Below are 13,536 nucleotides of genomic sequence, written 5' to 3' on the forward strand. Positions count from 1 at the left end.
ATTTTTGCTTATTAATGCTTATATGTTTATTTTTAAAAGTGTGTAAATAGTGTTCACATCTAAGTGTGTGAAATGCATGGGGGATCTTATCACACATTTAGAACAAAATCATAAATATGATACCCTTAATCTAAAGAAGCAAGAAATGAGGATGCAAAAAAAAAAGACAAAGTTAGACATAGATGTATCTCAGGGCTAGTTCACCAGAAGAAAATAAATGCATGCTCCATTAGCGATAAATTTTCAGGACAAATCAAAGGATGGGAATTGGAATGATCCCCGTTCCTCTGTGACTTTTTTGAACACCACATTACTTTCCTCTGCAGCTCTGCGGGACCCTCTAACTCGGGGTGATGATGGGTGTTAAACACTGTTGTATCCTAGAAAAGGAAACGGTGCACGATCCGGCACCTAACAGGTGCTCAATAAACGCTTCACATTGTCACTCTCGGAGGAGATGTCCCTGCACTGAAGAGCTCGGGGTCCATCCACTGCGATGACAGCAGTAACCACCAGCTGCTTGGAAGGGAAAACACGATCTCTGCAGTCACTCGACGAAGTTTTCACTGTAACATCTTAGTCACATTCTGCCCATGTTTTCTCAGCAGATTCATGGGTGAAATTCAACCATGACCTCAGTACCGCCTGATAGGTAGACCGATCAATTAAATCAGTGAATAAATAATGTCCTTTTCCTCAATCTGCTACTTTTCGCAATGACTAACCTCCTTCTAAAAATAATCTCGAGTCTGAATTTAAACCGAACCTGTTTTTCCCCCCATTCTACACAAGCTTTCTGCTCTCGTTCCGTCAATTTGCTCGCGGTCTAGATTAAGGCTTTAACTCTATGATTTAAACATTTTCCGTCGTCACTTACAAGCGTGGTTTAATCCCCCCCAAAGGCCATGATGACAGTCTGGTTTGCATTTGTATTCGTCAAAAAGAAATTTATAGCGCAGCATTTAAGACAGTTGCTGGCTAGAACTGTTATTTAAAGATGGATCGATGTGTGAGAGGGACTGCGACTTAATTAGCATCACCAAATTGCTCTAATCATCAGTCTGTGCCCCCCCCCCATCCCGCCCTGGCCCCAGTGGCCTTCGCCATCCATGCCTGTCCACCCCAGGCTCCACGATGGAAGGACCGAGCGGTGCATTTGACAATAAAAGTGTCACATCCATGCCAAACTGGAATACAGCAGCTGTGGGGAAGGGAGGAAAAGCAATTTCTTTCGCTCTGCCAACCCCACAAAAATGCAAGCAAGAGGATGGCGGCTCGGAAAAAGTTTCCTGGCCGAGTCCAGCAGTGGGACCGGCGTGTTAGAAAAGTCCCTAATTTTCAGTGACTTTCCTTAGGAGGAAAACAGCGGGGGGCGGGGGGCATTTCCATTTTCTGCTCCGTGGCGCAGCAAGTGGGAACCGCTGGCCCAGGAGCCGCGGTTTTCCAGCCACGCGCGTCTCGGCTCAGGTAAGCGCGCGCGTCCCGCCGGCCCCTCCCGGGTCTCCCCGCGCGCCCCTGCGGGTGACCTGACCTGAGATAAATTCCATCTTCATCTTCGGGGCGGAGACCCTTGAGAGGCCCCGGCAGCTGGAAGCCACGGCCACGCGCGGGTGTGTGGCAAGAAAGGTTTTGGAGACGCGGCCTGGACAGCCCGACGCGGAGGGCGGCCCCGAACCCGCGGGACCAGCCGAAGGCCGCGACGGGGCGGCGCGAGCAAGACGCCTCCCCGGACCCCGCGGGCGGCCCCGGCCCTGCTGTTTCGGAGCAGCCTGTCGGCCAGGACGCGCGGTGCCAGCCGGAGCACTGAGTCTTTTTAATGATGTTTTGAACCCGCGTCTCCGAGGGAAGGACGCGTTTAAAGCCCCGCTCCGGGGGGCGCGGACGCCCGGCCCGTGCGCTCTGGCCCGGGGTCCCCCCCGCCGCGCCCCCGCCCCGCGCCAGGGCGCCCGGGAGACGGGGTTCGCTGCCGCCGCTTCGTCGCGGGGCCAGCGCCGCGCGGGGGGTCGGGGAAGACCCTCCGCACCCCTCGCGCGCCGCCCCGGGACGCCCCACGTCGCCGCGAGCGCCGCCGGCCGCACCTGCCGCGAGGAGCCTGCAGGCCCGTAGGGGGCGCCCCGCGTCCGCGCTGCGCGTCTGCCCGCGCTCGGGGCGCAGCTCGGAACCCCCGCGCGCCCGCGGCCGCCGAGCCCCAGCCGGGCCGGCCTCCTCCGCCCTCCGCCGAGGGCTCCGCGGCGGCGCCCCGAGGCGGGACCAGCGCGCTCGGGCCGGCGCCGGCGCCGCGCAGCCCCCAGACCGACGCCGCCAGGCTGGGATCCCGAGGAGCAGCCCCCGAAGCCTCGGAACCCGAGCTCGTGCTGTCCATCCCGCGCTCTCCCCCCGGGAAACTGGCCCCCCAACTATGAAAGCGCTCGCGCCGCTCAGGAATAAGCCTCGGACGGAGTCCGGATCGGAGAGGCTGGCGCCGAGGACGCGCGCCCGGGGCTGCTAGGGCGCCGGAGCCTCGCGGGCGGCGTCCGGGAGGATTCGCTCCGGGTGTCGGGGTGAGCGCCGGGCCGGGCGGGCCGGGCGCGGGGAGCCGGCGCCGAGCCCGGGGGGAGCCGCGAGCCGAGTCCCCCGCGCGTCGGCGGAGCAGGTCCCGGGGGGCGCGAGGACCCCACAGGCTGCGGCCCCGCGGGCGGGCGGGGCGGGGCGGGGCGGGGGACGAGCCCGGTCGGGCCGAGCGCGGTGCGGGGCGCGGGGCGGGGCGCGGGGCGGCCTCCGGAGCCGGCGAGGGCCGACGCGGGCGCGGGGCCGGGCGGCGCGGGCGGTGGGGGGCGCGGGAGCCGGGGCGCGCGGGGGGCGGCCCCTCCGGCAGCTCCCGCCCGTCCCCTGCGGGCAGAGCAACTTGCCCGCGGCGCGGCTCGCTGGTCTCGGGAGTTGCCTGCACCTCCCGCCCGCGCGCCCCTGAGTTCCGCGCCCGCGAGGTGGGGAGCACCCTGGTGAGTCTGCGGGGCGCAGGGGAGAGGAGGGGATACGGGGGGTGTGGGGGGGAGCGCGCGAGCGTTTCGGGCTGGCTGAGGACAGAGAACTGTCACCAGGCACAACTTGGGGGCTCCGCGCCGGCGTGGCCGTGGCCGTGGCCGTGGGCGCGCGGGAGCGGCTTCCCCGCGCCGCGGTCTGTCCGGCGGGAGCGCAGCGAGCGGGGGCAGCCGCGACCGGCGCATTAAGTTGGGGGACAGCTCGGGGGTGACCCCCGGCTGGGGACGCTCGGCCCAGCGGGAACAACAGCTGCGCCGCGAGCCCGGCCGGGGTGCGGGTCCCCGGGTCCCCGGCCCTGCGCCCGGAGAGGGCTCGGGCGGCGCGGCCGCCCCGGGGAGCGGGCGGGGGGCGCGAGGCGAGCGGGTGTTTGATTCAGTCTCTCCCTCCCGCCCTCCCTCCCGTCCCTCCCCCCAAAGAGCTTTCGGGGGATTCTGTCTTTGGATCGAACATGGACTCGCTCTCCACTTAGCGCGCTGCTTAAAAACCATCTCCGGGGGGCAAAATAGAGGCTCCTCGGGAAAGTGGAGACGGAAAAGGTGCCCTTTAAGGTGCCGCGACCGTGCGGGCGACCGCGCCTCAGCTGCAGCCCGGGCGCCCCGCGCTCGGCGGGCTCTGCCTCGGGGCCGGGGGCGCGGCCGCGTCGGGGCGGGTTGGGGCGTGGGGGGGGGGCCTGCGCGCGCCGCCCCGCCGCCCGGGGGACCCCCGCCCGGGGCGCCGGGGTGTTCTGGGACTCGGTGCCAGACGGGGAGGGGAGGGGCCGCGCGCGAGCCTGTCCGGGCGCCGCCGGCCTCTGCTCCCCGCCCCCCCGCGGCACCCCCCTTCTTAGGGTGTGGGTTCTCTGCCCTGACAGGTCCGTGGGCGCCGATCTTCCGAGGACGACCCTGGCCCGGAGCGCCGCGGCCGGGGACCCAGGCCAGAAGCGGCTCCCCCGGGCCCCGTGCGTCTCGGCGCCCCCGCGCGCCCCGCGCGCCCCAGCCCGCCTCGGCCCCGGCGCGCCGCGCCCCCAGCCCGGATGCCGGCGCCCGGCCGGGCTCCCCGCGGGCCGCCGCTGACCATGCCCGGGCGCCGGGGGGCGCTGCGCGGGCCGGCGGGCGGCGGCTCCTGCCTGGTGGCGGCGCTGGCCCTGCTGCTGCTGCTGCTGCCCGCCGGCTGCCCGGTGCGGGCGCAGAACGACACGGAGCCCATCGTGCTGGAGGGCAAGTGCCTGGTGGTGTGCGACTCCAGCCCCTCGGCCGACGGCGCCGTCACCTCCTCGCTGGGCATCTCCGTGCGCTCGGGCAGCGCCAAGGTGGCCTTCTCCGCCACGCGCAGCACCAACCACGAGCCGTCGGAGATGAGCAACCGCACCATGACCATCTACTTCGACCAGGTCAGCCGCGGGCCTGCCCTCGCCCCGCGCCGGGCGCCGAGGACGCGCCGGACTCCCGGGGCGCGGAGCTCCCCGGCTCCCCCGCGCCCTGCCCGGCCCGGCCCGGCGCCTTCGGCCTCCGGGTTCCCTCTTTCCAGGGGTAGCTTTTTCATGACTGGCAGCTCAGTCGTCGCCTGCCCAGCCCGTAAAATCGCCCCTGCTTTCCCCGAGCAGGGAAGAGCTGCGAGACTGAAACAATGCCCCGAAAGGGCACGCGGGCCGCGGGCTGTCCCCGGCGCCGGGCGCGGCGCGGGGGTGGGGAGGGGCTGCCCCTGTGCTGTGGGCTGCAGGCGCCGGGCCAGGCCAGCCTCCCGGGGTGCGTTTACAACGCTCCTTGCTCAGGAAGGGGACTTTCCAGAAGTCTCAGCCCGTTCTCAGAAAGAGGGAGCCTTTGGCTATTTCGAAAGGATGCTGCTCTTCCAGGAAAAGCAGCGGTGAGAGCTCAGGGAAGAGCAGGGCAGGTTGCGTCAACACAGCCCTGGTCGCTGCGCTCGTGCGAGTGGAGCAGGGGCCTGCCCTGTGCAATGCGGAGGCTCAGACCAGGCTGCGCGGCGTGGAGACGTAGCTGGAGAGCGGGCTTGCCTGCAGTTTTTTGAAAAAGGACAGAGCGATGACCTAAGTGTCCGAAGCCACTTGATTTCACACATTTATTTCAAAAAAGAAATGCCAGAGGTGGGACCTGGCCTTGCCATCCCACCTCTGGGTTTTGCAGCCCAGGAGTGGAGGCTGTGACCTTCCTCTTATGCCCTTCCCACCCCCCAACCCCCCTGGGTTGCTGTTGTGTTTCAGAAACAACTTGAACACATAGTGGGGTTCAGACTTTGGCTGGTCAGGCCTTGCCTTGTGCCAAAATACTTCCCACAAAATGGATCCTCGGGCGGCGCTGCTCGCAGGACTGGTGCTGCGCGGCAACTGCACTTAGCCACCGACTGCCCATCTCCCGCCCCATCCGAGAAATCCACGCTCAGAAAGCGAAGCTGCTCTCTTCAGGCTAGTGAGGGATATTTATTTGTTCTCATTCTCGTTAAGGATATGTGTTTGGAGTTTGGGTTTTGGTGTTTTTTTCTTTTTTTGGTACATGGAGGGGGGAATCTCTCTTTTGTCTGCTTTCATTGAGAAGGCGTTGAAATATCTGGAGGGGGTACCCCCGAGGAGATCAGCATGGAGTGATTAGGAGGAGCCTGTGTGCTCTCTAAGTTCTTCCTGGTGTGTTGTTCGGTTGCTGTTTTATTTGCATTGCGATGTCCTACAAATAGTTTTCACAGCACTTTCCCACCCGTCATTTCATTCTGGTGCCAACACAGTGACACTGGGCAGGTCCCGTTGTGATAGGTTCTCCTGTCACACCTGCATAAGCTGTAGGCGAAGGGGCTGCTTCCCCGGATGCCCCGGGGCAGTGACCAAGAGCGGAGTGTCGGGGCTGCTGAAGGTTCTTCCATCTACAGCAGGAGCCTGAATTTGCCACTGAGGTGAGGGAGTCGAGGTGGTTGAGTCTAAGGGCTGGGATAGAGGAGTCGTCTTCCTTAGAACTGCATGTCAGGCCAACTGAGGGCAGAGCCCTGGACAGTCAGAACAGGCACCCAAGGGCCCCATCTTTGACTGTGAAGCCCAGAGCGTGTCGCTGGGGGTCCTGCCATTGGGGGGCTGCAAGGTGCTCTGAGGAGAAGCAGATGCAGGCTGGTCCCCCATGTTAGCACAGGCCCCCAGTGCCGCTGGCAGCATGTAAATGGCTTTGGGAACTGCATGCTATTTACCTGGAGTGAGTAAGAAATAATAGCAAAAGGTTAAGGTTTATTTTCTGTTCCCAGGACAGTCTCTAGTCCAGGATGTTGTCCTTGGCTGTGTGTTTTACAGCTGAGAGGGTGGGTCATTGCACTGTTTTCATCCAGCTGTGCATTGGCCTGTGGTGGGGCAGTGGACAGAGGTGGACAGGAGGTGGACAGTGTGTCCAGGTCCAGTGTGCAATGTCTGAAATGAGACTGGCTCATAATGTGGGACCCCCCACTCTTTAAGTTCTGCGTGTGGCATTGGGAAGCCTCTCCCCTTCACTCTGAGAAGCCCTGAGGTCCGGATTCGTGGCCAATCTCATCAAGTCCCTGCAGCCTGTGGAATCCCCGAGTGGAGCGGAGGGTTTCCACGCTCCCTTCATCTAATCAAGTTGATTTCATGACGTCATGGTTCAACCCAGGGAGTGTGCTGGGAGGCGACTCAGAGGAAAGAGGCAAGACAGGCCCTGCCAAGTCTGTGCCCCCTGCTCTTCCCTAAAGAGCCATTAGTGAGCCCCTACTGTATGCACCCCCCTCACACTGGGCTTCCTCACCTGAGCAGTGACTCCGCTGGAAGTTAGCACCTGACCTGGCCCTTCTGCCCAGCGGGAGGGCGCCTCTTACTGTCACAGCTTGATGTGGACGCCCCCACCGCCCCCCAGACCTGCTCAGACTCACTTTGCAGCTTTTCCACCTTCCTGTCTGCCTAGCAGCGCTCTCTGCCTTGCCCCCAACCTACAGAACTTTCATCCGCTGTTCAGTGCATCGATAGGATAGTCTTGAGATCATCCTTATTAATGACCCTCTGTGAGAATCCCTTGGAAATCAGTTCCTGGGGGGAGTTTCCACTGCGGCGGCGCCTCCTCCCTGGGCGGCCGGGTGGCCAGGCTGGGCTCCTGCGGCCCGAGGTCACGGCCGGGCGGGGAGACTGCTGAGCCCAGGCCTGGCGGGACGTGCTGTGTCCCCTTCTTTTGCAGGTGTTAGTGAATATTGGCAACCATTTCGACCTCGCCTCCAGTATATTTGTAGCTCCGAGAAAGGGGATCTATAGCTTCAGCTTCCACGTGGTCAAGGTCTACAACAGACAAACCATCCAGGTAGGTCACGGCCCGCGGGAGCCTTGGGTGGGGGTCGCGCCTCCCCCCTGCAGGCCCCACTGTCTGTGTACTGGGCCCCCCAGACCTGGGCCAGCTGGGGTCTGGGTGGAGCAGCAGCTGAGGCCTCAGGGGCCCGGGCCCTGGATGGCGGCTGGACTCTAAGGAAGGGGGGGCTCCGAGGGGGGTGGCGAAGAGGAGGGGTGTGCAGAAGGGGGTCCTTGCTGTTCTGCTGAGCTTCCCCCTCTGCATTTTAGGTCAGTTTAATGCAGAATGGGTACCCGGTGATCTCAGCCTTCGCGGGGGACCAGGACGTCACCCGGGAGGCCGCCAGCAACGGCGTCCTGCTGCTCATGGAGAGGGAGGACAAGGTGCACCTCAAGCTGGAGCGGGGCAACCTCATGGGCGGCTGGAAGTACTCCACCTTCTCCGGCTTCCTGGTGTTTCCCCTGTAAGCGGCGGCCGCGCGTTGCTTGGACCCCGGAATCCGTCCTCCCCAAGGCCCCGAACTCGTCCGATCAGGACACCTTGTTTCCAGCCTCCACCAGACCGATGGCGTCAGGGGACGAGCTCCGTCTGCATCTCCAGTTTTTCCTTTGAATAGCGACCATTCCGCGGGAACTGGCCTCGTTAGCGTTAGAGGACAAGGTCTTCAGGAGGCTTGAAAGGATCGATTTGAGCGAATTCGTCCCCGTGATTGTAAAGTCAATATTGGATTTTATTGTGGGGACCGGTGACTCTTCTTTTGTCTGTTCGTGGTGTTGGTGCCCCCAGGAGTGCCGCCACCCCAGGACGGATGGGGGCCTTGGGGGACAGAGCCTGCAACTTGGGGGCCAGCCCTGGAATTGTGCTCTCCGTGTGTCTGTGCAGCCTTAAGAGATAGAGTGGCTCCACCTGCTTCCTGTACCCTCCCCGGGGCGCAGGGAGGCCTGGGGGGGTGGGCAGGGCTTGTACACCTGTCAAGAAGTGCTTTATCCGGAGAAGCAAGTTTTGCACTCGGACTGCGACTTTTGTTTTGTATTGTTTGTGTGTGTGTGGTTTTGTTTTTTTCCCTCAAAGAGCTTTACTCCCCACCCCACCCCCCACACACACTCAGCTCTCCCTCCTCACCCCTATTTCTTTTGTGTGTGTGTGTGTGTATGTGTGTTAAACTCCTGGATGACACCAAACCAAACAAAAAAATACCATGTATTTTGTTTTGGATGAGACCAAACCAGAAAAATGATACCTGGACATCAAAGTAAACATGAGAAATGAATAATTCTGCTAATTTTTTCCAAGACATTCTCTCCGATGCACCTGTAGGACCCACGGCCTACATCGCTGGGTTGGGACACACTCTGGAATATGCTTAGAACCTGCTGCGCCTGGTGGCCGAGTCACATTGGATGAGGGGGGAGTTGTGGTCACCCAGTCCCCAGTCACGTGGGCGCGGGGCTGCTGGGGGCCTCCCAGCAGTGTTTTCAGGTATTGGGATCCACCTCCGAGTGAGCGTGTGGGATCAGGTGCTTGGAAGACAACTGGGCCAGCTCCTCGCCCTCAGGACCCTCCTCTGATCTGCCAAGGGAGGAGATGTGCCACACTGCCCTTCCAGCCCTGGCAGGCCCCACCTGGAAGTCCCTGAAGTTCAAGTGGTGGAGGCGCTTCGGAGCAATCCTGCAGATCCTTCCCATTCCGGCACCTTGTACAATATTATGAAAACACAGCTGAGGGTTGCTGGGTGCAGGACTCCTCTGCTAAGGAAATGGCACTAATCCCAAAGCAATCAAAGAAGAGACCTCAAACCAGATGTTAATTTGTCATTTGTGTAACAATGTAACCAAAATATTGATGATACAAAGTTATAATTTAAGAATCAGAATAAATGGGTTTGATGTCTGGCTTGCTCCTCCGTGTCTTCTCCGAGCTCTCAGAATGTGTGGAAGTAAAGATCAAGCATCAGGACTTGGGATACCCAAGCCCTGGCCTCCTGAGGAAATACACACATGAACACACACCTGCAGAAACAGGTGCAGCCATGGCCTGGGGTTGTGACACTGGAATGCATTTCAGTGCATACACATTTATTTCAGGGGAGATGCTACGTGCAGCTTTGAAAAGGCTTTATGGATCGGCAATCTGCTTTTATCACTTAACATCACTGATGTAGATACAAGTTCCCATCCAATATTTCAATCAGAACACCGGTAGAAAGGAAATAGACATTTGAGGATGGCATCAGGGATTTCTAAGACATTTGAGGACGGGGATGCATGAGGTACCATGACATAAAAAAAAAGATTATTTCAAAGTCTGATAGAGGGTTTTAGTGTAGATAAAACGTAGAAGAGGTGCAGTATTTAATTTGAATTAAAATGCTGCTCCTTTTTTGTAAGGAACAACAAGATCCAGAAGTATTCATTAAAAAGAGTTTGGAGTATTATGGCTCTAAGTAGGAGCCAAACATTTAAACGAGAGTGTTGTTTATGAATGCTGGTAACTCACAGCAGGACGCTGGCTACTTATTTCTGGGTTTTATTGCCCATGTGACTTAGTTCTCTGTCCCTCATTCCTAACCCCTTCTGTTCAATTTGAAACAAACTGCAAATCTTAAGCCAGCACTTCAGAGACGGAAAGATGGATGAACATTTGCTATTTTTATTGCTTCCTAATATGTAAAACAGTTCTTTGTATTTACAACTTTATTACACACAGGCTGTCATTTGGTTAAACTGTCTAATAAATAAGTTATTAAATTGCCAATCTAAAAGTACATTTTTTCAGGAGTTGTTTTATACCAGGAAAGCAACTTCATTTGGTTTATTCCACTCCCATATTTTATTTATTTTTTGAGATGGCTGCCAGAAACTGCATTAGGCAGGAGCCAAACTGGAGGCGACAGTTTTTCTGACATTCTCACCCCTGGGTGCTACTCATCCAAGGATCTTTGTGGGAGATGAAGCACCTGTGCATGGTCTACAGAAATACGTAGGTCAGCCACAATCTGAAACACATATTCTTGGCATTGGGGAAAAAAGAGCCATTTGTAATAGCTGCAGCCTGTCCCTGGAGGCTGGTGCCCCAACAGCACCATAAGGCAGCCACCTTCTTGACCCCCAGGCCAGGGTCAGTCCTGCCCAGAGGGCCCCAGAGCTCAGGCCCATGGTTGCCAGACCATTTAAAATGGGACATATTTCTGGAAAACCAGGCCTTTCAGCATGCCATTTATGACAACTGTTTAAAATAAACGTCCACTAGCCATGCAGGAAGGGAAATTTCTATACTCTCAAGTAGCCCATTAAAAACTGTGGCACTGTATTGAAGTTTAATTTGATTAGGAATGATGATAGCATGAGCATATCAAAATCTTTGCATTTACCTATTAACTCAATTGTTGGTTGCTATTTATCTTGCGTGGTTCAAGCCCACCTTTCTTTCCAGAGCAAAATAACAAGATTTTATACAATCACAGAGCTACAACATTTTTAACAGTAGCAGAAAATGAGCCACTGATATTATGACATTAGTAAATTTCATTGCTTTCAGTAATGAATGTTAATCCTACTAAGCTGTACATGCTACCAAAACAATACTATCTTCACTTAAAAGATAGTCTAAATTGGAATACAAGCCTGGTGATTCGACTCTAAATCCTGAGAAACTGTTCCAACCATCTGAAATTCCTGAGCCTTTTTTTTTTTTTTTTTTTTGCATCCTAATGCCTTACATTTTTAAGTCATGTCTAATTAAATCTTTACATTTTTTAAGTTTGCGCTTACAATGGCTCCTCAGGGTGAAGGCAATGGAAGCCTGTGGAATACTGTCCTGGAAACTCATGGAATCCTGTAGAGATGTCACAGGTTTTTGAGTCTGGAAATTTTTTTTCTTTAGTCAAATCTGTTTTCATCAAGCATCAGAGTTAGAAAAGATATACAAGGTAAACCAAACCCTTTGCTGAATCCATGCTTTTATTTGTAATATCTCCTGGATGTCTTACCAAGGAAGTTGATCTTATGAAGTGCCATTCAAAGTACTATTACAGATATGTTAGTTGCTTGTAAATGAGCATCTAAGCCTGATTTTTCTCATGGTGATGTAAAATAAAGTAGACAGATTGACCACATTCTCTGGGAAGCTAGAAATATGTGAGAGGAACATCTGATGAATCCCTTTAAGAAGCAAATAGAAGCACAAGATACTCCCTCATGCCTGACACAGAGCAGAAAGATGTTCTGTCAACCTGTCCCTATAAGTTTGCAAACTTTTATAAGGAAATAAGTGTTGCAATACAAGAATGTTTCTGAGAATAAGTAGTTAATGTTCATTTTACTTCTGCAGCGTAGGAAGCATATAATAATCTCACGCATAGCCGCAGATGAATGAAACTCTTCCCTTGTGTATAAGATGCTGTAAATATGCTCGGGCTCGGGGAAGCAGGTCACATTGAGTGTCTCCAAAGGGTGTGCTGCTCACTGTGAAAACATTTATGAAAAAATGTAAAACTGGGTTAACCACAGAACTTCATGAGGTTTTGCCCATTTGCCTTGTTTATGTAGGAATTTACCTGCCATTGGTATTTTATTTCTAAAGCTGGCACATTGCCACTAAAATTGTGTATCATAGACATTTAAAAATTCGAGTAAGATCAGGACTTATCAAGTCTCATGAGACTCTTAAAACTCATTTTCTTAGCATTTTAGGACCAAACCCATCAACTATACTGAAGTTAAAGAACAATTCCCATTTTGGTTTTATCATTTTTACCTTTTTTTGTTTCTCAATGAAACACGATGAAGACATCCCCAGCTACCAACACATTAGTCTAGATCATTGATGTATTTGCTCAGATTTTTCAAACATATATTTTTACAGATAGATTTCCCCAAAATGTCTATTTACTGCTTCTCCAGATGGATGGCTACACGTAGAGATATTTTTAAGTTTGATATGCTGCATAGCTACCCATGATATGATTAGTCAGATCCAGTCCTCACCATTCCTTCCAAAAAAGAGAAAAGAGTCTTGTCCAAATTCCTTTAAAGTAGAGCCAATGAATATAGACTTTTAAAAAATGGCATGTGTGTGAGTCTGTATAATAACCTTAGACCAAAATGTGGATTCTAAGTAAATGAGCTTTCCTTCTATTCCCAAACCCAGTAGGATAACTTGCAATGTGTAAGGGCAAAAGCCACGTGGTTTCACCTCCTACAGATAATAGGAGCTCTGTTTTATCTTCCTAAGTGGATTTTGCTGTGGATTTCCATCACTAGAATCACTTAAGTGTCTATAGCATCATAAATCATCATCTTCATCAGTTCGCCCACATACACTCAGTGTGCAGTGTAAATGAGCTCCTTGACAACTTAATTTGGAAAAGAAATCTTCATTCCCTCTTCTTAATGCCTGTGGCAGGACTCCCCAGGGTTAGAATGCTGCTTCGTATTGGAGCTGTCCTAACAGAATGGAGGCTACTTATTAACGAGTCTCTACCAGTGTGTGACTTGGCTAGCAATGCCTTAGCTTTTATTATTGTTCCCGCACACTCTTTGGGAATGGTGACATCCCTTTGAATTCACTTAAGGTGGGAAAAAAAGCCCCAAAACTTTGAGTTTGAGAATGTTGGCGATACTGGAATGTGGCACTGTAGCCTATTTTGCTAAAGTATAATTTTTAAAAGAGTATTTTAAAATCCTTATACCAATTTCTCATGCATTCAAAGTCCAGTCAGCTATAGAACATCCTAATGTTTCCTTGAATTTCTTTCCTTGATCATTTATTGTATTCTTGAGTGCATGCTTATCATGAAACTGACTTAAAAATCATACCTAAAATATAACTACATTACTGGAAAAAACCAGCAATCTCATTACTAACATCCCTCATTTGCAATATTCTTACAGGACTCTTAGATGACTGCCAGCTTTAAAATTAACATTAGAATTGTTATTTATCTTTAAATTGCTATTTTTTTATAGTCAAGTAACTATTGGATCATAAATAGTCTACTTCCAGAGGGAAGTCTATCACTGAAAACAAATTCAGGACATGAAAATGTGATCCTGTCTTTTTTCATATTCCCAAGTACCATGTCAAGATGTCATAGCACAACTTTTGTTCTAGAATTGTAAACTGTCAGGGGAAAGAGCAATTATGTTACTTAGAAGAATGATCTATTCTTTTGGGAAAAGACTACAGATACTTCCCTTTCATTCCACAACTTTACGGGTTGCTGCCCAGGGGCCAGACCGTGTGCTTTTGGATGATGACAGAG

At 54.3% G+C, this 13,536-nt stretch overlaps 1 protein-coding gene across 1 annotated transcript; it reads left to right on the plus strand.

Moving 5' to 3' along the window:
- Positions 1-3,871: 3,871 nt before the first annotated feature.
- On the plus strand, positions 3,872-8,016 carry CBLN2 (cerebellin 2 precursor). Its single transcript, XM_037509684.2, has 3 exons — positions 3,872-4,387; positions 7,170-7,289; positions 7,544-8,016. Exons 1-3 carry the CDS (start codon positions 4,031-4,033, stop codon positions 7,739-7,741), a joined length of 675 nt encoding a protein of 224 aa, XP_037365581.1. The 5' UTR covers positions 3,872-4,030; the 3' UTR covers positions 7,742-8,016.
- Positions 8,017-13,536: the final 5,520 nt, after the last annotated feature.

Source organism: Talpa occidentalis, unplaced genomic scaffold (assembly GCF_014898055.3).
Source record: "Talpa occidentalis isolate TD23 unplaced genomic scaffold, MPIMG_talOcc4v2.1 talOcc4.13, whole genome shotgun sequence".
Classification (NCBI taxonomy): domain Eukaryota; kingdom Metazoa; phylum Chordata; class Mammalia; order Eulipotyphla; family Talpidae; genus Talpa; species Talpa occidentalis.